This window comes from Pelodiscus sinensis, chromosome 2 (genome assembly GCF_052426305.1).
Source record: "Pelodiscus sinensis isolate ZL-2025 chromosome 2, ASM5242630v1, whole genome shotgun sequence".
In the NCBI taxonomy this organism is placed as follows: Eukaryota; Metazoa; Chordata; order Testudines; family Trionychidae; genus Pelodiscus; species Pelodiscus sinensis.
In genome coordinates, this window is record NC_143053.1 from 232,684,711 (window position 1) to 232,709,673 (window position 24,963).

Below are 24,963 nucleotides of genomic sequence, written 5' to 3' on the forward strand. Positions count from 1 at the left end.
GGACCCCAATGTGAGGAATGCTGAACAGCTGGGGGGGAACCACAAGAGAAGGACTTCTTCCCCCCGAGGTACTTGTGGAAAAAAGAAAAAAGATCTCCCCTGCCAGATCACTTCTACCTGAAAGAATGGTGGGAGGTAAACCTGGATCCTCTGTCTCTGTCTCGCGACCTTCACTATCTGGGTCGGGGTTAAAGGGAAAAAGTCTGCAGCATCCAATAGAGCTTATTCAGTGCCAAAATCAGCCTTGGTGCCGACAAATGGTGCCTGTGTTACAAAGGCCCCAGCACCGCACCGGTTAATTTCTAAAGCACAGCAGAAAACCACGCAGGCAGCAGCGGCACCGGAGGGAACTCTCCCGGCACCAGCAACACAGCAAGCAACATTGTCGGCACCAAAGGCAGCCTCCGTGCAGACAAGTGGCGCACATCTTTCAAAGGCACCGGCATCACTTTATTCAGCCCAGCAAGCGGCACGGAGCAGCAGACAACCGCAGGGGTGGCTGCGGCACCAGTGGGAACTCTGCGGCACTGGCATCACAAGTACTGTTTCTGGAGCCATGTGGTGCTTCCCAGTTCCAAACAGCCCTGGCACTGGCATATACAGTGGTGCCACAGCTGATTGAAAGACCAGCACTGGAGCAGGAGCTGGAGCCGGAGTTTATTCAGGCAGAGCCTCCAGCAAAGGCATCAGTTAAAGCACGGAGACAGGGGACTCCCCACTCCCTTTCTCCAAAATTTTCACCAGGTCCTTCTCCTTCTCCGCCGATGTATGTCTCACCTCTACCCCATACCTACCGGCACCACAGCCCAAGACACCAGGTCTATTATAGACGGTATTCTCCATATGGCCACCCACATTACAGCGACTGCTATAGACACTGATCCTATTCTCCACCATTTGGACGGTCGCCACGTTATTACTATTCCCCATGTGTCAGTCACGAGAAGTGACATACCAGTAATAGATCGTCCAGGTGCTCATCACCTCATCCGTCAAATCGATATTACGAGTATTGCCATCCTTCTCCGTACTCATCACATTCACATTCATATTCCCATCATCGTATGCATCAACAGCCCTCACGCGACATCCACCGTCAGCGGGGCACTCTCTACCACAGCAGCATCGTGACCGTCGCCTGACTTCTCAAATACGCAGTTCGGGGTCCACAACACAACAGTCAGACCTGGAAGATGGCAGTTGTTTGAAGCGGATGACCATCAGACTGAAAATCCAGTTCCTGACCGTTCACCCTCTTCGACATATGAAGCGGTTTTCCCACCGGCCATGACTCCACCAGACAATTTTAAGCAGTTCCAAGACCTCTTCAAGCGAGTGACTCAGTCCCAAGAAATCCAGATAACAGAAGCACAAACGAAACAGCATCGACTACTGAAAAATTTGCATCCAAGGCAGAGCGCATAAGTGGCCATCCTTATTAATGAAGCCATTATGGAAGCAGCAGACATCTGGCAGACACCGGCTTCAGTACCACCAACCTGCAGGAGAGCGGACAAGATATATTTTGTCCCTTCCAAGAATTTAGAATTCCTCTTTAACCATCTGCAGCTGAACTCGGTGGTGGTAGACGCAGCGCAACAATGGGCCAAGACACCTCAGTATAAGACAACACCAGATGCCAAAAAGCTAGATATATTCGGCAGGAAAGTTTACTCCTCGGAGACCCTTCTCCTACGTATTTCTAATTATGCCGCCTTGCTATCGAACCAAAACTTTGACAATTATGAAAAAATATCACAGCTTCTTCAGTACCTCCCAGAAAACAAGCGCCCTCTCTTAAGGTCCCTAGTGCAGAAGGGTTTTACGGCATCAAGAGCGAGTCCGCAGATCTCCTTGGATGCAGTGGACACAGCAGCTCGCACCACCGCAACTGCAATAACAATGAGGTGCTCATCTTGGTTTGCTTCTACAGCAGTTCCAAAGGAGCTTCACATAAAAGTGGAAGACCTTCCTTTTGACAAAAACAAGTTGTTTGCAGAAAAGACGGATGAGATCCTCCACTCCGGAAAAGATTCCCGGTCAACGCTCTGCACCCTGGGGATGTATACACCCGCTTTTCAGCACAAGAGATATTATCCATACCAGTAGAGGTACAACTACCCCATCAAAGACAACAACATCAGCAGCGAGCCATAGACCAATCACGTCCAAGATAGCACCCGCAATGTAGACGGTCCCAACCATTCTGTCTGAACAATCAACAAAATTCCAAATAGCAAGTTTGATGGTTCGGTCAAGGGCATGCAACAAGTCCTTACTGTGATGGAACAACAAGTCACTCACCTCTTTCACCATCAACTTTGACATTTTCAAGATCAATGGGCAGCGATTACATCAGACCGCTGGGTATTACAACTGGTGGTATCTGGGCTCACCATCCCCTTCACTGCCATACCACCCGAAAATCCACCAACCCCGTCCGTTTTCAGGGACCCATCTCATGAGACCTGGTTGAAAGAAGAGGCCCAGTGTTTGCTCTTCATAGGGGCTATAGAGCCCGTTCCTCCTCAGTTCAGAGGAAGGGACTTCTATTCACGGTATTTTCTCACGGAGAAGAAGACTGGAGGATGGAGGCCCATCTTTGACCTCAGGAAGTTAAACAAATACCTCTGCCGTCCAAGGTTCAAGATGGTGACCCTTTCCAGGATAATACTGTCGCTAGAGAAGGACAATTGGTTTACAGCCCTCAACTTGCAAGATGCGTATTTTCATATAGCGATACATCCAGCTCACAGACGTTTTCTCTGTTTCACTATCAGGGACGATCATTTCCAATACTGGGTGCTACCGTTTGGACTGCATATTTATACCTGCCTCTGGAAATTTCCACTACATGCATCTGACAAAGTGGGTCTTTGCCCACGAAAGCTTATGCTCCAACACTTCGGTTAGTCTATAAGGTGCCACAGGACTCCTTGCCGCTTTTGCAGATTCAGACTAACACGGCTACCCCTCTGATACTTGACACGTTTGGACTTGCATCTGCTCCCAGGGTGTTTTAAAAAATCCTGGCCGTAGTAGTGGCTCACCTGCGGCGCAGAGACGTGGTCATAAAAGGCAGGTCAAGACAAGAGTTCCTTCGCATGGTGACACTAACCAGACAGACATTTCTATCACTTGGGCTCATAATCAACGAGTAAAAGTTGTCTCCAGATCCTACGCAGAGTATAAATTTCATAGGTGCACGTCTGGATTCCACCACGGCCCGTGTGTGCTTACCTCAAGAGCGCTTCCAAGTTATACATGAGCTGGCCATGGTAGTCATCCATGCCCCTACAGTCACCGTACTTACCTGTCTCCACTTCATGGGGCATATGGTGGCCACCACCTTCGTGGTCCAACATGCGAGACTTTATTTTCTCTGTCTCCAACACTGGATGGCATTGGTGTATATTCCAAAAAAACCACTCCACACACAAAGTGATAACCCCAACTCTTTTACTTCGCAGATCCCTGGGTTGGTGGTTGAACCCCAGAAATCTGCTAGCAGGGGTTCCATTCAAATGTCAACAGCCATCGACCCAGTTGACTACAGACACCTCCTTTTTGGGCTGGGGGGCACACATCGATGGCATGTCCATGCAAGGCAAATGGTTGGCGGCAGAGGCAGTTTTTCATATCAGCCTCCTAGAACTAAAAGCTGTATTCCTTGCTTGCATACGCTTCTGCACACATATAAATGTTCCACCGCAAGCTTGGACCACCCAACAAAAATGTCTGTAAAGTGTCTCCAGTGGTCGACCAGGGCCCGCAGCACCATCGAAAAGTAGCCCTTTTGGTTAATGTCCTGGGCTGCTCCATGTTCTGGTGCTCAGATCAGAATGTGGGTCCCATCAATGGCTCTGCCATAGTTCGGGAACCCCAGGGCAGCAAATCCGGCCTCGGTCGCGTCCAGGTCTCCCAGACGGATGACCCTTCACAGCAGGATCAAGTTGATGGCCCTCACCACCTGCAGAAGGAGACAAAGAAACACACGAAACAGAGAATGAGAAAGGGGGTGCCTGAGCCCTTGGGAGGTGCCTGCCCTGCTCCCCTCCCCCCAAACACCCCACGAGTCACCTCCTATGAGGCCATCGCCCCCCAGCAGCAGGGCTGTCTGCCCTCACACATCAGAAGCCCCTGTGGATGGGGCTCCTCCTCCAACTCCACAGCCCTCAACTCCCCTTTTCTGAGGGTCCCCCTTATCCAACACTTCCCTCCACATAAGGACCCCAGTGATGGACTTCCCCATGCCGAACTGGTTGCCCACTGACCGGTAGCTGTCTGGGGTGGTGAGCTTCCAGAGGGCTATTGTGACCTGTTTTCCTAGGGGGATGGCAGGCTGCAAGTGGGTGTCATGTCTCCAGAGGGTGAGGGCGAGCCAGGCACATAGCTCCAAAAAGGTAGCCTTCTGCATGTGGAAGTTTTTGGAGCCACTGTTGGTTGTTCCACCACTCCAGGACCAGTCAGTCCCACCAGTCTGATTTGGTGTCGATCCTCCAAAAATGCCTCTCCACAGTGGGGTGTGGTTGCCAGAGTGGAGCAGCCACACCCAGGGACAGGGTCCCTAGAATGAGCTCAGGGTCAAGCTGAGTCAAGATCAGGAAGGCAGCTGGCAGAAGGTGCTTCAAAAACTGCAGCATGGCCATGTTGCACCATCACATGCCCAGGGGCAGCTCTGGCTCCATGGCTCAAAGGAAAAAACCTGTGGCAGCTAAAAAAGAACAAGGCAACCACAGCAGTCACCGCTAATGCTTTGCTGTCCCTCAAAGAGGTAGCAAACACACTGCAGAAGCAGAGAAACAGCTGTTCAGGGTAGTCTCTTTAAGTGCACGTCTCTGCAAGGCTCCAGCACCAGCACTCAGGGTATGTTTAGACTACATGCCTCTGTCGATGGAGCCGTGGTAAACTAGTTTATCTGGCATAGGCAAAGAAGCGGGGATTTAAATAATCCCCGCTTCATTAAAATAAACATGGCTGCCACATTGTGCCGACGATCAGCTGATCCAGCACAGCGCGGCAGTCTAGACGCAGATCTGTCGGCTGGGGAAGCCTTTGCCGACGGATCCCTTATGCCTTGTGAAACGAGGTTTTCAGGATCGGTTGGCAAAGGCTTCCCCAGCTGACAGATCCACATCTAGACTGCCGCGCTATGCCGGATCACTGATTGTCGGCACAGCGCAGCAGTCATGTTTATTTTAATGAAGCGGGGATTATTTCTATCCCTGTTTCTTTGCCTATGCCGGGTAAACTAGTTTACATGGCTCCGTTGATGGAGCCATGTAGTCTAGACATACCCTCAGAAGCAACTGGTGACCTAAAACCCTGGCTGAAGTGGTTCTGGGTGGCCTTTTATGTGGGTCTGGACACTCTCTTTCGGAAGAAGTTTTTTCGGAACTTCTCTTCCAAAAGAAGCCTACATTCTAGACATAGCCATATAGTTCCTGTGCCTGACATCCTCTGTCATGGTCTTCTGGGCCCCTTCATGGTCCTCTGGCCCAGGGGCCTGCCTAGGTTGGCTGCGCTCTCCATTCCAAATACTCGGCTCTGTAGGGGTTTTTTCTGTACCATTCAAATGTTCTCTATTTTTGTAAAACCTACAGAAAAGTGTCTGTGCTCCCTAGATGCAGCAGTAGTTCATTCACCAGCATCAGTGGCAATGCCACTCCCCAGTCCTTGCCGGAAGGTCTGTACCCACACCCTCCTTTGCTTCCTGTCCCTGTGCTGAGCTGGCTGGCCCCTGCCCTTCTATTGCTGCTGCCCTGCTGCCTTTTTTCCTCTTGCTAAATGGTCCCTTTCCATGTGCACAGGATTACTCTTCTAATTTAGCAAGGAGAGTGGTCTTTTTAACTAGCCCCCACATCTGCTGGTCCTTTTCTTTACAAATTCAAATGTCCTATGTTTGTGTACCTCTCATTGAAGAGAGGGGGTGAGGAGAAAAGGAATTTTGCTTTAAAGAGGGGCAGAAGGGGTAACAGAAGTAGGAGGAGTAGGAGGGAGTAAGAAGCTTGCTTTAAGGAGTCTGCTTGACCCTTCAGGTCCAGGTTCTTTGACTTAAGATGATTAAAACTTGTCCATGCAGTTTTCAGCCATTCTGGCTGCCAACACATTCTAATAATTAACAGTATGTTGCTCCTCAACAATCTGCTGTGGAGTTTCTACTTTACTTCTAAGATTAGTAACTTCCTCCTACAAACGTGACAGATCCTTACACAGAGCCTGTTCCAGCACAACCCTGGGAACCCCTGGATGCATGGTAGTCCCGTAACCACCCCTGGATGGCAGACCAATCCTGATGACCCCAGAAGGGAGCCACATAAGGATCCCCTCCCCATTTCCCCACCCACTTGTTAATAAAATTCCTAACAGTTGTTGCAGTAAAGAGCCTGTCAGATTTACCCATGTGATCCATCAAAACATGATGATCAGGCGCAACTCTTTCCTGGGATCCTGTTCGTGACGCTAGATGTTAGAGAAAAAACATGCAACCCAGGAGTGGATGAGGTAAACAGAACTGCTTTATTGCCCACACACGTTAATCTCAGACCCCCCAACACAACTTTCCGAGTGACAACAATTTGGCACAAGTTACACCCTTTTATCTATTTTAGTAAAAATCTATCATCACTACATCTATCACTACTTTCCCTAAAATCTTAACTCCCATAAAATGATTATTAATAAGCAGGCAACGAATACAATTATACGCACCCCTGTTTGTTGTTTACTAGTTTTTAGTTAAAATCAGCATTACATACTATCTTAATCAGCAGCTTATAGAGAGTGGGAAAGAACTCGGACTCTGAAAATGTTTTTACAGAACAAGTGTGAAGACAAAACAAGACACTGTTCAGTGCAACCATCTTTCAAGGCTGCCAGGAAAAAAGGGAAATACCTGTTTAAAGGGCAATGGCTGCTGTGGCTGACCCCTTACCACTATCCCAGACCCCATTAATGTTTACATATCCCAACATTACCAGTACCAAAAAATGGAACCCCCAACAGGGACCAGTGACCAATTAACAAGATCAGATTCGACCTCACCTGCATTTTTACATAATGTTACAATCAGAGAACTATGCTCATCTGCCACTTGACCTTCTGTACACACTTTTGCAAATCACTATGCAGTAACACAGAGCTCAGAGGCCTATGCAATCCTTGGCTATACAGTACTTGCCTCAACTGTACAAACAACTCTGAAACCCATCATTCCATAATTGAGCACTGCTGTATAGTCATCTGACATGTAGCATCCACAGAGACATACTCAAAAAAGAAAAAAGGTTACTTTGTGCAATAACTTAGGCAGTGCAAAACAGCTACTGCATATATGCATCCTGACTAGACACTGTTACTGGAGATCTCCAATCAGTGGCATAGGGGTACCCCAGTTCCTGAAATGGAGTACCCCGCCCAGGATACGCATCTTGAAGAACCTCAGTTACTGCACAAGATGAGTAATCTTCTTCTATGTAATAACATCAATGAAGACACTAGTTTGATTGTATTCTAAAGTAGAGGGGAAAAAAATCTATACTTTACAAAGAAAACTAAACAAAATACAGAAACTCTATATGTTCAGAAGATATGAAGTTATAGTGATACCATTTAAAATACATTATTCACCCTGGGTGTAAAACCAAAACAATATATAGCCACAAATGCTGCACTACATTTTGTTCATTTAAGTTCAAGAGGACTAAGTATTTAGTGAAATGTCATTTTATAATGACTTTGATTCCATGCAGCTTGACTTAAAATGACAATTATTATGGAAAATATAAATCAGAAGGATGTTGTGCTTCATTTTTCAGAATTTCAAATGAACAAGATGTCCTAGAGGGTGTAAGTATACTGTACTTTAAAGTTAAAATTGTGACTTTCCTAGATCATAGTTTGATGGAAAACCCGTTGTTTTATGTGAGATAATGATTGAATTATTACTGTTTACCCTCATTGATTCGGCAAAAAGAAAAGGCTTTTAAAGAATCAAAATAAAGTCCAGATGTATCACATATACACACCTATACTGGATAATCTAAGTCCATTTATCTTTCAGTTATAACACACTTTCAGCAGTATACTATAAAAACAAAAGGACTAATTTAATCTTAAATTTAATCTTAGTAAATTCACAAGTCCAAGAAATAGAAGACTTCAAATAAATAAAGTCTGGGGGAAATTAAGGGTTTGAACTTACACAGTGCTGAATACCTCCCTTAGCAGTGATGAGTAAATGGTCAGTGCTTTTCCAGCAAAACAGTTCTGCCCCTTCCTCCCCCCCCGCCCGCCCGAAGAAGGGAGCCTAGCAGCCCCAAGAATTCTTGTTCCAGCATTGATCTTATCTCCCTTCTAGAGCAGCTAAGTGGTTTATGCATTCTTGTTAATTTTCATGTAAGCTGTGCAACTAACAAGAATGCCAATTTCACATTTTATTTTAGGAACACCATAGTTTCATGTTTCTGCAATAATATTCAGGATTTCCAGGTTGCCAAGAAGTTTTGGCAAATTTGCTTTGGTTCCAAATCGGGATGAAAGCAGATTAAAAAAATACCAAAACTTTTGATGAACCAAAATCTCTGAGTTTTAGCAAATGCTAGTTCAGAGTAACTACAAGCAATTTCAGAGTGTCCAGTGCCTTCCATGTTTAAGCCCTGGCATGTTTCTTCCTTCCCATTTAGACATTTCAGTTCTTCCTTATTGTCACGGGGCTGACTTTCTTGCCTCCTCCAGAGGGCAGGAGAAGTGTCTCGAGTCTCTGTATAAAGTTCCTTTAATGCAGGCCCCCGTCTCAAGTCTCTACGCAAAGTCACCGGGTGGCCCTTTAAGGCAGGGCCCCTTGGCCCACTGGCCTGAGTCTCTATGCAGAGTTAGCGAGTGTCTCTAACGCAGGGCCCACTGGCCCAAGTCTCTATTCCCTGACTGGTTGGCCCTTTAAGGCAGGGCTGAAAGGCCTGCGATGGCAAGTCGCTGGAGGAAGGGAAATGGCACCCCTGGTAGGGGGATCTGGGCCCACCCTACTCCAGTGGGTCCTGGCCCAGGGTCCTGTGAGTGGCAGGATGGCTCACCACTCCCTCGGCGGGGAATCCGTCCAAAACGCGCCAACATTCCCAGGGCAGGAGAGGATGCTCCTGTAACCTCCCTGGGCCACTTCCTATGTGGTCCGACGAGGTCTCCTCCCATGTTCCCACAGGGTCCTCTAATGCTCCGGGGGTTGTTCCTTCCACGTAGGCAGCAGTGTAGTCACCCCAACATGCACGAGCAGCTTGGCTGTCTCCCCTTCTGGGCAGCTGGCTGGTGCTGGTCAGGAGCTCCTCTCTAAGGGTATGCCTACACTAGCTCAATAATTCGATAATTCGAGATAGGTAGGCAAATGAGGCAATCGGAGTTGCAAGTGAAGCCCGGGATTTAAATATCCCGGGCTTTATTTGCATGTTCCCGTCCGGTCGCCATTTTGAAATTTCACTAGCCCGAATTCACTGCCGCACGGCTACATGCGGCAGTGAAACGTTAATTCGAACTAAGTTCTTAGTTTGAATTAACTGTTACTCCTCGTGGAATGAGGAGTAACAGTTAATTCAAACTAAGGACTTAGTTCAAATTAACGTTTCACTGCCGCATGTAGCCGTGCGGCAGTGAGTTCGGGCTAGTGAAATTTCAAAATGGCGACCGGACGGGAACATGCAAATAAAGCCCAGGATATTTAAATCCCGGGCTTCACTTGCAACTCCGATCGCCTCATTTGCCTACCTACCTCGAATTAACGAGCTAATGTAGACAGACCCTAAGGTCCTTCTCCTCTGGCAGTCAGCCCAGACTGAGCAGCTCCACAGGCTTTTATAGCTGGGCTACAATCTGAGCATGCCCAGCAGGGTCGTCTGGGCTGGGCTCCTTTAGGCAGGGTAACCTGGCTAAACCCTGTGAATTCAGTGCAGGGCTGGCTCGCCCTGTCACACTTATGTAACAAGAATAGTTATAATAGGTGAACTGAAATGAGGGTATCTTGTTCTTACAATTAACTATAATATGTCTCTTTTTAGAAATACCAGAAAATTCTAAATGAATATCAGTTGCTATCAGAAGAAAAACAGATAATGGAGAATGAACTTCAAAAGATGAAAGAGGAAGAAAAGCTAGGGGTTAGTATAACTTAAACTGTTTTAAACAGTTTAAATGTCAAAAATGGGCATTCTTCAAAATAGCAACTCTTGTCTGATACCAGAAAAATGCCTTCAGAATGTCATGTGTTTCTGTAGTGTAAGTAAATAGAAAAAAAAATGGCATTCTCTCCTGTTTTTTTTTTAAATATTTCTTTTTTTGAAGTACTGGTATATAGTTCCATTTGTTATATGCACCCTCTCCTCTCCTCCTCCCCCTGCAGCCTATAATGGTGATACATTTTAGGTCCCTTTTATAACAGGGCTGTGCTTTCTATCATTGAAAATTTTGAACTAAGGCTGTTAAAAAAAGGCTGCATGGATATCTATAGTTTCACTTCATTCCTTTGAATGACAAGCTGAAACTGCAGGGACCTTATCTCTGTGCCTGGAGTATTTTTGTCTAATTTAAAATGTCCTTAACTGTTTTTGTTCTATTGTATGCATAGATGTCGACTCTATGGGTGCTCCAGGGCTGGAGCACCCATCAGGAAAAATTAATGGATCTTCATCATCCACTGGCAGCCAAGCCCTCCCCTCTGCTCCCCTTCCCACAGCACCTCATACCCTCTGGTGGCCCTGCTGATCTCCTTCCCCTTCACCCCAGCACCTCCTATCCACATAACACCTGTTTTGCAGTATTCAGAAGCTCCAGGAGGGAGGGTGAGGAGGGAGGATGTGGTGAGCTCTGGAGAGGAGGTGGAAAGAAGTGTGGCAGAGGCAGGAGTTTGAGGGAGGAGCTTGAGGGAAGGGGTGAAGTGGGAGTGGGACCTGGAGAAGGCGAGGTGTTAAACACCCTACCGAGTTAGAGCAGAAGTGCTCCTATGTTTGGGTATGTCTACACTACAAAGTTAATTCGAACTAACGGATGTTAGTTCGAATTAACTTTAATAGGCGCTACACTAGCGCTTCGTTAGTTCGAACTTAATTCGAACTAGCGGAGCACTTAGTTCGAACTAGGTAAACCTCATTCCACGAGGACTAAGCCTAGTTCGAACTTACTAGTTTGAATTAAGGGGTGTGTAGCCCCTTAATTCGAACTAGTGGGAGGCTAGCCCTTCCCAGCTTGCCCTGCTGGCCACTCTGGCCAACACCAGGCAAACTCTATTGCCCCCCTCCCAGCCCCGGAGCCCTTAAAGGGCCACGGGCTGGCTACAGGGTTTGTGCCAGTTGCAAGCCTGCCAGCACGCTGCCAGCAGACTGTGCACCGCACACCCCCATGAGCCAGCCATCCGATGCCTCCCCCTCTTCCCGTGACCAGCCTGGCGGCTCCCAGGAGCCCGCCCGGGGACGCAAGAGGCAGGCGCCTGCCTGGTCTAGTGCGGAGATCGTGGACCTCATCGAGGTTTGGGGGGAAGCCTCCAATGTCCACGATCTCCACACTAGCCACAGGAACGCGGCAGTCTACGGCCGCATGGCTGCCAGCCTGGCCGCCAGAGTCCACCACCGCAGCAGGGAGCAGGTCCGCTGCAAGATAAAGGACCTGCGGCAGTCCTACTCCCGGGCCTGCCTGCCAGGGGCCGACCCGGAGTCCTGCCCCCACTTTCTGGGTCTGGACCGCATCCTGGAGACTCATGCCATCTCTGCCCCCCGGGTGGTGATTGACCCCGGGGCAGAGTGACCCCTCTCTGACATCGAGGAGGAGGAGGAGGACGCCAAGAGCCAGGAGCCTGCCGGCAGCCTGCCCAGGACCCCCGAGGCACCCCACTGAGCCGCTCGCCTGTGTTGTCCGAGGCCAGGGAGGCCTCCACATGTGAGTACCATCATGCTCCCCTTATGTGTACGGGGGTGGGGGGAGAGGGAGCCAAGGGACCGTGCGCCTGGGCCTTGCCCACCATGGAGCAGCAGCTGGGTGTCATGCAGGGGCCCTGGCCTTGCAGAGGGGGGCTGGGTTTCACCCACCTGGGCCCCAGGGAGAATTGACCGCTGCTCTTGTTTCACCACAGCCGCAGCACCTGGGCCTGCAGGGTGCACCACCCCGCCTGCAGCAGCCGCCCGCACCCGGGCCAGCAGGAGAGCCAGGAACCAGGAGGAGTACCAGCGGCGGCACCTCCGCTTCCTGGATCACCAGCCCCGCACCCAGGACCACTGGGTCCAGGAGGACTTTCGGCTGCGCCAGCGGAGCTTGGAGGCGCTGGAGGAGCAGGGCCGTGCCCTCAGAGGCCACCTCCAGAGCCTCCTCGACCGGTTCCCACTTCCTCCTCCTCCTGCTCCCCCTGCTCCTGCTTCCTCCGCAGCCCCCGTCCCTCCTGCCCCAACCTCCACACCCATTCCCCCCCGATACCCCCTCACCCGCAGTGTTGCAAGACGGGAGAAGCAGCCGGACCCCCACCCCTGAACTTTCCTCTCCCTTCCACCCCCTTCCAGCTCCCTCCTCCCAGGTTTCCCCCTCCCCTCTCCCACCCTCACGCCTCCGTCCCCCCACCCCACTTATGTTAAATAAAAAGAGATGTTGTTTGCCAAAACAGGTGTCTATATTTGACATTGGGAAGGGTGGTTAGGAAGGGGAAAGGGGAAGGTGGGGAGGGTGGAAGAAAGCCCCAGTGGGGCATGCAGGGAGAGTTCAGTCCTCCTCCTCCTTCACCAGGAAGCTCTCCCGCAGGGCTTCCCGGATCCGGACAGCCCCCCGGTGGGCTTCCCGGACAGTGGCGGTGCGGGGCTGACCGAAGTGGCCAGCCATGCGGTCAGCCTCAGCCGTCCAGGCTGGCAGGAAAGCCTCCCCCTTTCTCTCACACAAATTGTGCAGCACAGAACATGCTGCCACTACAGGAGGTATATTGTGCTCGGTGAGGTCCAGACGGGTGAGGAGGCATCGAAAGTGGGCTTTCAGTCACCCAAAGGCCCCCTCCACCACGATACGGGCCCTAGTCAGCCTGGCATTGAAGGCCTGGCGGGAGGGATTGAGGTGCCCCGTGTAGGGTTTCATCAGCCACGGCTGTAGGGGTAGGCGGCATCCCCCACCAGGCAGACGGGCATGTTCACATCCCCGACCCTGATGTGGCGGTCGGGGAAGAAGGTCCTGGCCTGCAGCCTCTGGCACACGGAGGAGTGGTGGTACACCCGTGCATCGTGTGCCTTGCCGGACCAGCCCACATTAATGTCCGTGAACTGTCCCCGGTGGTCACACACGGCCTGCTGGATCACGGAGAAGTACCCCTTGCGGTTGACGTACCTGGAGGCCTGGTGTTCCGGGGCATGGATGCGGATGTGCGTCCCGTCGATGGCCCCCCCGCAGTTGGGGAAGCCCAGGGCGCCGAACCCCCGGATGATGGCGTCCGGGTCGGCGAGGTGGACCACCCTGCGGAGCAGCACCCGGTTGATGGCCCTGACCACCTGTGGAGAGACACAGTGTTACCCGGAGAGCTGGGGTAAACAATTGCTGTGCTATGGGCTATGCAATTTAATTAAAGCCTAAGGTGCCCTCCCACAGAAGCCAGATTCGGCCTGGTATCCTGTATCTAATCACCAGGGGAACAGCTTAGAAATTACCAAACAACAAGAATTTAGGGCCAAACCATGTATTTTAAATGCAAGATTAAACATCAGCAAACAGCATACAACTCAGCAACAGTCCCACCTTAACCCTGGAAAAGAAGAAGATAGAAGAGTCCCACACACACAAGGGTATACATTACATTCTATGCGGCGATTGAGGTTCGATGTCCGTGACCTACAACCTCGCGGCTAGTGAGAAGCCTTGAGGGAGGACAAACGGAGCGATCCCTCGATGGATGCTTCTCGCCTCCTGCGAGCTGACGCTTGGTGGGCACCGGATCCTGTCCGAGTATCCGTAAGCAAGACAGTTATAAGTCCCAAAGTCTTAGTGGGAGCGGAAAAGGCTTCCCTTATTCCAATTAACGTCACTAGCAGTGGGTAGTCTTGTCAGACTGCAGGCTGGAACCTTGGCCTCCTCCGGGTAGACGATGACACAGGGCAATGATGATCACAGCACAGACGCACACACAGGACATCAAGGGGGCCAAAGAACACGAATGCTCTTTGACAAGGGTATATAAACATCTTATGGCGGGAAAACCATGAAGAGAGCGGGGTGCATAAAACTTAGGTGCCGTGTGCAAAGAATGGGTGCGCACGCAGGCAATTGGGCGGTGTGCACAGCCTTTGGTGCTGAGTGCACAGGTTTAGTGCTGGGTGCACAGCCTTCCTTTACTTGTTTTTGGCGGGAAAACTGCTTTGAAGGAAGAAGAACCCTTCAGACTCCATTTTGTACCGTGCCCATGCAACAGTTCCCCTCCTTGACGGTGTTACAGTGTGAGGGAACTGAACATGTTACACCGTCACTCTAATATTTACAGTTACAAACTTACATTATATAACTAAGTACAAAATGAGTGTCCTTTATGGTAACACTATTTACATATTGTAACATTATGGACAATGTCAAGCTGTCCCTCTTTCTAATACAAAGGTATTCCTAACCTTATGATTAGCCATCTTACATACAACTATAGTCAGTACAATCACATATACTAAAATACAAAAATGTAACACAAAACTGACAATCATGGGGTAACTAATAAAAGGTGACATTTCACTAAAAGATGAAAATACATCTCACCAATTATTTGCGTTTACGTTTACACTTGTTGTGGTCTTTACATGCTTTCTGACTTCACTTATTTTATCAACAGCGTGGTGTATAATTATCCCAGTCCTATTCCCTAAATCATTTATTTCTTTTACTAAACCAATAAGCTCAGGGTGGTGGAACAAAGATTTCATAGCATTTAGGTTAGGACCAACTGATACAGGCTCAATAATGCTTATCATCTGCAAACTAACAGTATATTGCTCTTCTGATGGTTTGGACAAGATCACCTTTATGTCACATCCTTGTATGTGAAACACTTTGCATAAGCATAAGTTAGAGGTACCTGGATTCACTACCTTATAATAGGTATTTACTGTAAAATGGGGACACAAACTCCGAATACATATACACCCGTCTGCTATCTGAACCACAACAGAATGGTTGTTGTCATTATTAGAGGGATGCAAATCGTAGTGACACTTCCCAAAATCGGGATTAAAACAGATGTGGTCATACTCCCATAATCCGGTAGTGCACGTATATCCAAGTCCGACTTGCTCTACACATGCCTGGAGGTTTACAGTTCTCACGGTAGAGTCTTCTTCTTTTATATGTGCCCACATTCTGTCTGGCAACGGAAGCAGCAAAGAATGATTTACAAACATTCCAATAGGTATAATAGGGTATATATATTCTTTAAGAGCCTCTCTCATCATAAGGATGGACATTTGAAGTTGTTCTTCTTTTAAATCATATTTGGTGTGGATTACTGACCACCACTCTGGATTACTTCTTTCAAACTCATTTAAATAAGGTTGAAGCAATTTTGAGATTTCTACAGGTACTTTCCCACTGGTGCTATCACGTAGAATGTCTTTAGCGATATCTATTAGTATTGCTTGAGCTTGGATACAAGCTAGAGCGAGTGACACGTTACTCTGTATATTTTCCATGATCTGTAAGAGCTGTAAATTATCTGCTTCTTGGATGGCAACCCATAATGGCAACAGTTTGGTAACATCTAACTGTAGCTTATCTACAGCTAACAAAGCATCTTGTATGGGATGTGTTAAATCTACAAAATTGTTTGCCAGCGCAGCTAGTTGCTGGGCTATCCGAATTTGACCTATAGCATTTACCGCTCCTATACCCGCTCCTGCTCCTCCTATTAATTTTGCTATCAAATCCCTTTTGGGCCGTTTCGTTATAATTTCGGGCTCCATGATTCTTAACCATCTATTCCATCCATTCAACATAGGGATAACGTAAGATTGACAATTTGGGTTAATCTTGCTGGTGGAAATATGCATGGGCATAGTTACTATTTTCACCGAATATTTTGGTTCTATCATCATTACTTTAGCAACATCTTTCTTGATTACATATGGGCCTATATTAGACAGGGTAGGTGCATGTGCTACGGTGATTTTTAGTTGGTATACCACTTCATACGGTCCTCTAACTGTCCAGGTGCCTGAAGTTTCTGCTTTTACTTCTACGTCACCATGGCATCCATAGCCGACTATATTCCTTCGGTTTTCCCACTTACAATACATCGACTCATGGTGAGTGCTAGATTGGGCTGTTTGTCCGTGCATCCCGCAATGAATTTGGCGAGTTATCTTCTGACCATGAGGACTATATATGACTACTGGCACCTTTTCCACGCTTGCTGCCATATGGACTATTTGAACAGAAATATTCATAGATCCTGGCTTGACAACTGTGGGACTTAATATGTCCATAAACACACATTTGGTTTGGTCCCATTTGCTGATGAGTGGTATACAGTTGACAAGGCACCTTATTGGTCGTTTTTCAGTACATCCTACTTGCTCTATGTCTATTCCCCAGTCACATTTTCCATGAGGGTTGAGACCTATATCAAACCAATTGAGAGTTCTTATGATGACCTTTTTAGATTGTTTGGTAGCTGCAAAGGTTAACTCTGGGTATCCGGATCTTTCATCTACGACCTTGAAGTAACATTTTCCTTGTGCCATAAATGCATACAAGATTAAGTCTTGTGATTTGAATTGTTCTAGATGTGTTATCTTCTGCCTCTTAGTGATTATGGATGAAGTCTTTGGGATGTTCCACTCACTCAATGGCTTATCGATAGCTGTACATCTCCAGTAGTCGTTTTCTAGAAATAGTAGACCCCATGACGTCTGGATATAATATATAATCAAAAGTATAACAGTATCCATATTGTTCTGTAAGAAAAGAAAAGGACAAACATTAGCTAACTGACTCCTGGGACATCTTTCACAGGAAGATTAGGAGGATCCTGTCGATGTTTAGGTTTCCACTTTTTTAATTGGGAACTGTGGAACCATTTCTTTAATTTCCGCTTCCCTGCTACTATCTCAATTTGGTATACAGTAGGTCCTGCTTTACCAATAATGAAACATGGGCCTAACCATCTTGGGCTGAGAGGATGTTGCTTTTCACTAATATACCTATACAATACTTGATCTCCTATCTCCCACTCTTGCGTACACAGTTGATTTCTTAATCGCTGGTCCATTTTCTTCATATTTTTCTTTAAGTTCAATGCTACGTCATACTGTATGGACGATATGGCTGTAAGGATTTTCTGGATATAGTTGTCGGTCATCATTCTGGGCTGAAACTCATCTGGTGGCACCCCTCCTTGTATCCACCATAGTTCTGGCGTCCGCATAGATCTTCCTAGTAATGCTTCATGAGGTGAATAACCGTTTGCACTTATGGTAGAGCGGATGGCCATTAGTATCAGTGGAATGTTTTCATCCCATCTCTTCCCCGACGAGTCGATCACTTTCCTTAGTGCCGTTTTTAGCGTCCGGTTTGATCTCTCAACCAACCCTGATGATTGAGGGTGTCCAGCTATGTGGAATCGTTGTTTGATCCCTAAGGCTATGCATAATTGTTTTACAACGTCACTGGTGAAATGAGTGCCTTGGTCGCTATCTATTTCACGGGGCAGGCCAAATCTGGTAAATACCTCATTTAATAACACTCTGGCGGTGGTTTTTGCCGTGCAATTCCGCGTAGGTATCGCTTCGATCCACTTAGTAAAAGGATCTACTATTACCAAGCAGTATAGATTTCCTTTTGCTGTTTTAGGCAAAGGACCAATAAAATCGATTTGTAGCCGATACCAAGGTCCGTGGATCGGTTGATGACGAATTGGCTTACAGTGTCGGTCCATTTTTGGGTTGTTTTTCGCACAAGTTAAACAATTTTGAATAAAATGCTCTGTGTCAGATTGCATATTAGGCCACCAAGCTACTGTGGATAATCGGTCCATGGTCTTTTCACACCCAAAATGTCCTTGGTTATGGGAGAGAGCAATCAACTCTTGCCTAAGGACGGTTGGTAACACTACTGTTGGAATATCATCTATCTCCTCTTTTTTAGTCATTATTACCCCACCAGGATGGACAAAAATTCGACGATCCTTATACTTTCCTTCTTTTGCTAGAGTGGTTACTTCTCTATCCATTGTTTGCATTTTCACTAAATCTACGGTGACACCTGCATCTGGATAGTTATTAGGTGGTTTGATTTCGTGAACCACTTCTTTTCCTGTCATTTCCCAGGCTTGATCTATAGGCAATGAAGCGGCGGTCTTTGCTAACTGATCTACCTCATTGTTAAGTTTAGATATTTCTGCCTGGTTTTTACGGTGTGCTTTCACTTTAAATAGGTAAGTCTTCCCTGTACGCATCTTGGCTAAGTTCCATACATAGTTAAGCAGTGATGCATAGGCTACAGGCTTGTTGTTAGTTGTACACATCCCTCTCTCTTTCCAGATGGTCATCCAGTCTACTAGCGCTCTTAGAACCCACTCTGAATCATTACATACTGTAACATCCACGTCAGAATTGCTGTTTTCTAACGCTAATATTACGGCTACGATTTCTGCCGCCTGAGCAGACATGGTTCTAATGGGCTTCAAAATCTCTTTTCTGGATTGGACATGTAGAGCTGCAGCTCCAGTTACTAACTTTCCATCTTTCCGATGACAACTCCCATCCACTACCCATATATGGTCTGGGGTAATCTTCTGGGCGAGATCATAACTTTCTATTAGAGAAAAAGGGGACATCACTTCTGAAGGGCGAATATCTGGGATAGGGCACTCATGTTCTTCTTGTTCTGAACTCTTTACTGGTTGACATAATATTGCTGGGATAACACTTGGCATGTTAGTATGTTCGACCACAATTGGATGATTCATTAATGTCAAGGTCCATTGTGCAAGACGAGGGTGGCTTACTCGACCATTATTTGCACGCCCGGAAATAATGTACCTCACTGGGGAATGACACGTCTTTAACACGACAGGGGCCATTCCTATAAGATATTCCCAGTGGTTCAGGGACCAAACCAAAGCAAGCACCTCTTTCTCACAGGTGGAAAACCGTTGCTCAGTCTCTGACAATGTTCTGGAACCATAAGCTACAGGTCTAATAGAAGTTCCTTGTTTCTGCATAAGGACTGCTCCAATCCCATCTTTATTGGTGGACAACTGCATATAGAATTCTTTAGATGGATTAGGATAAGCCAGAGCTGGAGCTTCCATCAAAGCCTGTTTCAACTGTTTAAATGCCTCTTGGTGAACTGACGTCCATTGCCATGGTTGATTCCGTTTAAGCAATACATATAGAGGCTTTGCTTTGGCTCCAAAGTTTTCAATAAAGTCTCTGCTGAATCCAAGGAGCCCTAAAAACATTCGCAATGAATGGACGTCCGTTGGTGCAGGAAGACTGGCTATCATCTTGACCCTCTCGTGGTCTGGCTTCCTTCCTTTTTCTCCTAACTCCACCCCCAGGTATGTAACCTTCTGTTGGACCAACTGTGCCTTGGACGGATTAATCAAGAATCCTGCTTCCTTTAAGAGTTTCAACACTTCTTCTAGTACTTCCAGATGTTTTTCGCGATTGGCAGTCGTAATTAAAATGTCGTCTACATAACTCACAATGTGATCTGCAAATTTACTGTTCTTCCATAGACTTGACACAACTTTATGACAAATAGTGGGTGCATTGTGAAAACCTTGAGGCACTCTTGTAAATGCATACTGCTGATCTTGGTAAGTAAAGGCGAATTTGTACCATGATTCTGGAGTCATTGGGATCGAAAAGAAAGCGTTGGAAATATCAATAACTGAAAACCACTTTGCTCCACTTGCAATTTGCGCTATTATTTCGGGGTATTTTGCTACTACAGGAGTCAATCTCGGTGTTACTTTATTCAGTTCTCTAAAGTCAACAGTCAATCTCCATGATTTCCCATCGGCTTTCCGCACCGGCCAAATGGGAGAGTTGCAAGGGCTTTCACATCTCACTATAATCCCTTGGGCCAACAAGGCCTGAATGGTGTCTTTTATTCCTTCATTTGCTTCTTTAGGAAATTTGTATTGGCGCACTGGCCTAGGGTCTGGTCCAGATACCTTGACTGATGTTTTCACTTTCCCGCAGCTTAATTTGTGTGGCGCAAATACCTCTTGATGTTGTTTAACAATAGCTTGTATAGATGGTTCCCAGGTGGGCATTGATAAACTGTGGCACGCTTTTATCGCTCCTAATCGATGGGTAGGATATATTATTGTTCCCACATCATTGCTTTCACTGGTTCTGTACATACAATGATTGGGTAAATCCACAACTAGTCCAAATTTTTGTATTAAATCCATGCCCATGATTCCCATGCAGTCTAATTCTTGTATTCCAATAGCGTTGGTGGTTTGTAATGGTCCTAGTTGACAAACAACTCCAGTAATGAATGGCACTAAAGAAGTTTTGCCATTATAGGATTGTAACGTCCGGATGTAATCCACTGGTACATTCCTCAGGTTAGGTAATTGCTTGGTGCATATGAGACTGGTGGAAGCCCCTGTATCCACCAATGCTCGTTGTTGAAAACATCCAAACTTCCCTTTGTAGATGATATCTACTGTTGGTCTTCCATAGAGATCAAATGTAATTGGAATAATCTGTTCCATTCTATGGGGCTGGGAAGCTTGGCACCTTCAATGTTGAACTTCTTGGTTCCCACGGTCTGGGTTCTCACGGTCTAGGTTCCCACGGTCTAGGTTCCCACGGTCTAGGTTCCCACGCTCTTCAAAATGGCTGCCTCCTTGTACATCCCAAGATGGCGTTTCCGTACAACAAGATGGCGTAGTATATCCCGTAACAGCCGCACAAGATGATATCTCATTATTTGCCTTTGCATCTGCTTTGGTCTTTCCTTCCCAGTATACAAGCTCATTAAAGATGGAATCAGTATTTAGGGCTTTGATCTTATCCCAAGGTAAGTATTTTGAAAGCCTCTGTGCTAGAACTTTCCTGGTTACAAAAATTTCATCCTTTTTCCCCCACAACACACGAGATGGTTTCTCAAGATTCCTTTTCTCTTGCTTTTCAGATAAACCCCCTCCTTGCAGGGCAGATACCTTTTTAACTTCTGCTCCTGCTAACTGCTGTAAGTTATAAATTTCTCTTATCTGATCTTCTAAAAGAGACAGCGGGGCGTTGGTATGATCATATGCTCCCAATGCCAGTTTTAAACTAGGGAGTAAACCTTGATAACACATCCGCCGAAATTGAGGAGTGTCACAGAAGACGCCACCCCCCTGACCATTCTGTGGGTTAGATAACCAAAATAAGGTCCTTTTCCGTATAATATAAGAATCAGGTTTCTCTCCTATCTTTTGGGTGTCTGAATAAGCTTTTCCCATCAAATCCTCCTGAGGGAAATAAACCTTGTAGACAGCTGTGAACAATTCTTTAGGTTCTATATTAGGATTACCAATCACCTTGTAAGGCAAAGCCAAATAATCTTCGACTGGCATGCATTCTTTTAACAAAACAACAATGTCCTCTGTGCTCAGATTCGGGGTAGCACACACTCTGGCAATCCAGTCTACTACCTTTTCCCGGTTACATGGCCCTATAGTCCTTCCCAAAGCGCGAGCTTGTTCTGGAGTTAACACTCGCTGTTCTTGTTTTATAACAGGGCCTGGTTGTCCAGGATACTGCACCCTAGTTGTGGTAATAGGAGCCATAATTGCTAACTCTTTACAGTCTTCCCCTCCTTGATACTGTGGAGGGGGAGCAGAAGGAAAACAAGGCTCCTCTTCATAATCTCCCAGCCAATCCACCTGATGGTATTTAGGTTGGATTGCTGCTACCACTCCTTTAGCCATCCCTAGCTGTTGTTTTAACTTAGCAACCTCTAATTGGCACTGTGAGTGGTCCCCAGCAACCTTGGAGCTACTAGCTTCCTTTAGAAGCTGCCTAATAACTGCTTGATTATCTGTAAGCTGTTCATTTTGCTCTAGTATGGTTCTTTCCAATTTACTTTTCTTTTCTTCTAATTCCATTAATTTGCTTTCCAAGCTAGAATTTTTAACTGTTAAACCTTGAACTTGGGAGTCTTTAACCTCTAATTCTGATACTTTCTTTGCTAAGGCATTCTCTACTTCTACTAGATGATTTTCCTTTTCATTATCTCTGGCTTTTAGCTCTTTAAGCTGTGAGGCAAGCTCTTTGCTTGTCATTGCTAGCCCATACAGCAGTGCCCGCTTTTGGTGTTTACGTTTAGGCTGAGGTTTTGCTCCCATATACTTCTCCCATAGGTTAGTAAACTTTTCCAATGAATCTTCCCCTTTAAAGGACCCATCTACCCAGGGATTAGCTCCCTTTCCATAACTATTTACAGCATATTCAACAGACAATTTATTGTACGCCGGTTTCCATCCCTCGGTGCCGAAAAGCTGCGGTGCCGCCATTGCTGTAAAGGCTGCTTACCCAGCCTCCACTAAAGAAAACCAAGGCACCTGGTTATAGCAAGGCTTGACTGCTCAAAGCCTGCCGGAGGTGTCTTGCTAGAAAACCAGTACCCAAAAACACTTAACAATAAACGCTACAACGACAGAGGAGTAGTTATATTGCTTCGCCTGAAAAAGCGGCAAGCGGCGAAGGGGTTTAAAACCCGGAAGTAAGTCTGCGGCTTACTTCATCCAACTGCTCCCGAGGATTGGGCCTAGCCCTTGGCCAGCCAGGTTGGGAGCCTGCTGCCGTATGGTGAATCGGGTTCCAGAGGGGCGTCCCCACTCTGTTACTCCCGATATCACTCTCTGACAGAAGAAAAAGGGATAGGGGCCCGGGGAAGATGCCCACCCCGAGTCACTGGACCGTATCTCGTTGCTCACTGTTGCTGATGTTTGTCTCCGGCTCCACTCCTATAAGTGAGAGTGGGCCTAGGCCCTGGCGGAAACCAAGCTGTTTCTCACCAGGTCCTGCTGCGGTCGCCAAACTGTTACCCGGAGAGCTGGGGTAAACAATTGCTGTGCTATGGGCTATGCAATTTAATTAAAGCCTAAGGTGCCCTCCCACAGAAGCCAGATTCGGCCTGGTATCCTGTATCTAATCACCAGGGGAACAGCTTAGAAATTACCAAACAACAAGAATTTAGGGCCAAACCATGTATTTTAAATGCAAGATTAAACATCAGCAAACAGCATACAACTCAGCAACAGTCCCACCCTAACCCTGGAAAAGAAGAAGATAGAAGAGTCCCACACACACAAGGGTATACATTACATTCTATGCGGCGATTGAGGTTCGATGTCCGTGACCTACAACCTCGCGGCTAGTGAGAAGCCTTGAGGGAGGACAAACGGAGCGATCCCTCGATGGATGCTTCTCGCCTCCTGCGAGCTGACGCTTGGTGGGCACCGGATCCTGTCCGAGTATCCGTAAGCAAGACAGTTATAAGTCCCAAAGTCTTAGTGGGAGCGGAAAAGGCTTCCCTTATTCCAATTAACGTCACTAGCAGTGGGTAGTCTTGTCAGACTGCAGGCTGGAACCTTGGCCTCCTCCGGGTAGACGATGACACAGGGCAATGATGATCACAGCACAGACGCACACACAGGACATCAAGGGGGCCAAAGAACACGAATGCTCTTTGACAAGGGTATATAAACATCTTATGGCGGGAAAACCATGAAGAGAGCGGGGTGCATAAAACTTAGGTGCCGTGTGCAAAGAATGGGTGCGCACGCAGGCAATTGGGCGGTGTGCACAGCCTTTGGTGCTGAGTGCACAGGTTTAGTGCTGGGTGCACAGCCTTCCTTTACTTGTTTTTGGCGGGAAAACTGCTTTGAAGGAAGAAGAACCCTTCAGACTCCATTTTGTACCGTGCCCATGCAACAACAGCAAAGCGCGAATCAGTGGGGCGCCCGGGTGGCTGGGAGTGTTCGTGCCCTGGGAGTGGCCCGTGCCCCACTCCCGGAAGCAACCCCTCCGGGTGGCGTGTAGCATGGCCAGGAGAGACCGGTGCGGGGCACTTTCGCCTCCTCCCTCCCCCCCCCCCTTTTTCCCTGGGGCGGCTCATCCCCTCCTTGCAGTCCCCCTCCCGCTCTGGTCCAGTGGCCGATGAGTGCCGTACCTGCATGAGCACTGATCCGACGGTGGATCTCCCCACGCCGAACTGGTTCCCGACGGATCGGTAGCTGTCCGGTGTGGAGAGCTTCCAGAGGGCGATGGCCACACGCTTCTGGAGGGGGATGGCGGGCCTCATGCAAGTGTCCCTTCTGCGCAGGGCAGGGGTGAGCCACTCGCAGAGCTCCAGGAAGGTGTCCCTCCTCATCCTGAAATTCTGGGTCCACTGTCGGTCTTCCCAGCGCTCCAGGACGATGCGGTCCCACCAGTCGCTGCTGGTGTCCAGACGCCAGATGTGGCGGGGCACGCCGGCATCCGGGCGCCGCCATGGCTCCTCCATGGCCCCCAGGGCAGCCAGGCAGAGAGGCAGGGGGCTGACGTGCACCAGGTGGTGCCAGGCAGCCTCCAGCCATTGCTGGCAGGCTTGCAGCAGCAAGTCCAGAAAGTGCACCAGAAGGTGCAGGGCGAGCTCTGGCTCCATGTTGCCACCTGCGGTGGCGTCCCCGAAGGGAAGCACCGACACAGTTGGGCACAGAGACCAACGCTTTGCTGTCCCTCGGCGAGGTTGGCAAGCAAGCGGAAAAGCTGAGAACCGGCTGTCCAGGGAGGTCCCTTTAAGCACGAGCCTCAGATAGCCTCAGACAGCAGCCACAGAACGCAACTACTGACCTGATGCCCTGCCAGAACCGGTTTCAGCTGCCCTTAAACACGCCCCTGCGTCCAATCAGTGTGGACGTGCTAGTTCAAATTAGCAAAACGCTAATTCGAACTAGTTTTTAGGTCTAGCTGCGCTAGTTCGAATTAGCTTAGTTCG

General features: G+C 47.8%; 1 protein-coding gene across 7 annotated transcripts in view; it reads left to right on the forward strand.

The window, feature by feature from the left end:
• CCDC7 (coiled-coil domain containing 7) overlaps positions 1 to 24,963 on the forward strand; it is a 361,859-nt gene that overhangs the window by 77,552 nt on the left and 259,344 nt on the right. For all 7 annotated transcript variants that reach the window (XM_075922671.2, XM_075922670.2, XM_075922665.2 and 4 more), the window contains 2 exons: positions 7,818 to 7,848; positions 10,044 to 10,142. In XM_075922671.2, coding sequence (XP_075778786.2) covers positions 7,818 to 7,848; positions 10,044 to 10,142 — 130 coding nt within the window. The remainder of the gene's footprint in view (positions 1 to 7,817; positions 7,849 to 10,043; positions 10,143 to 24,963) is intronic.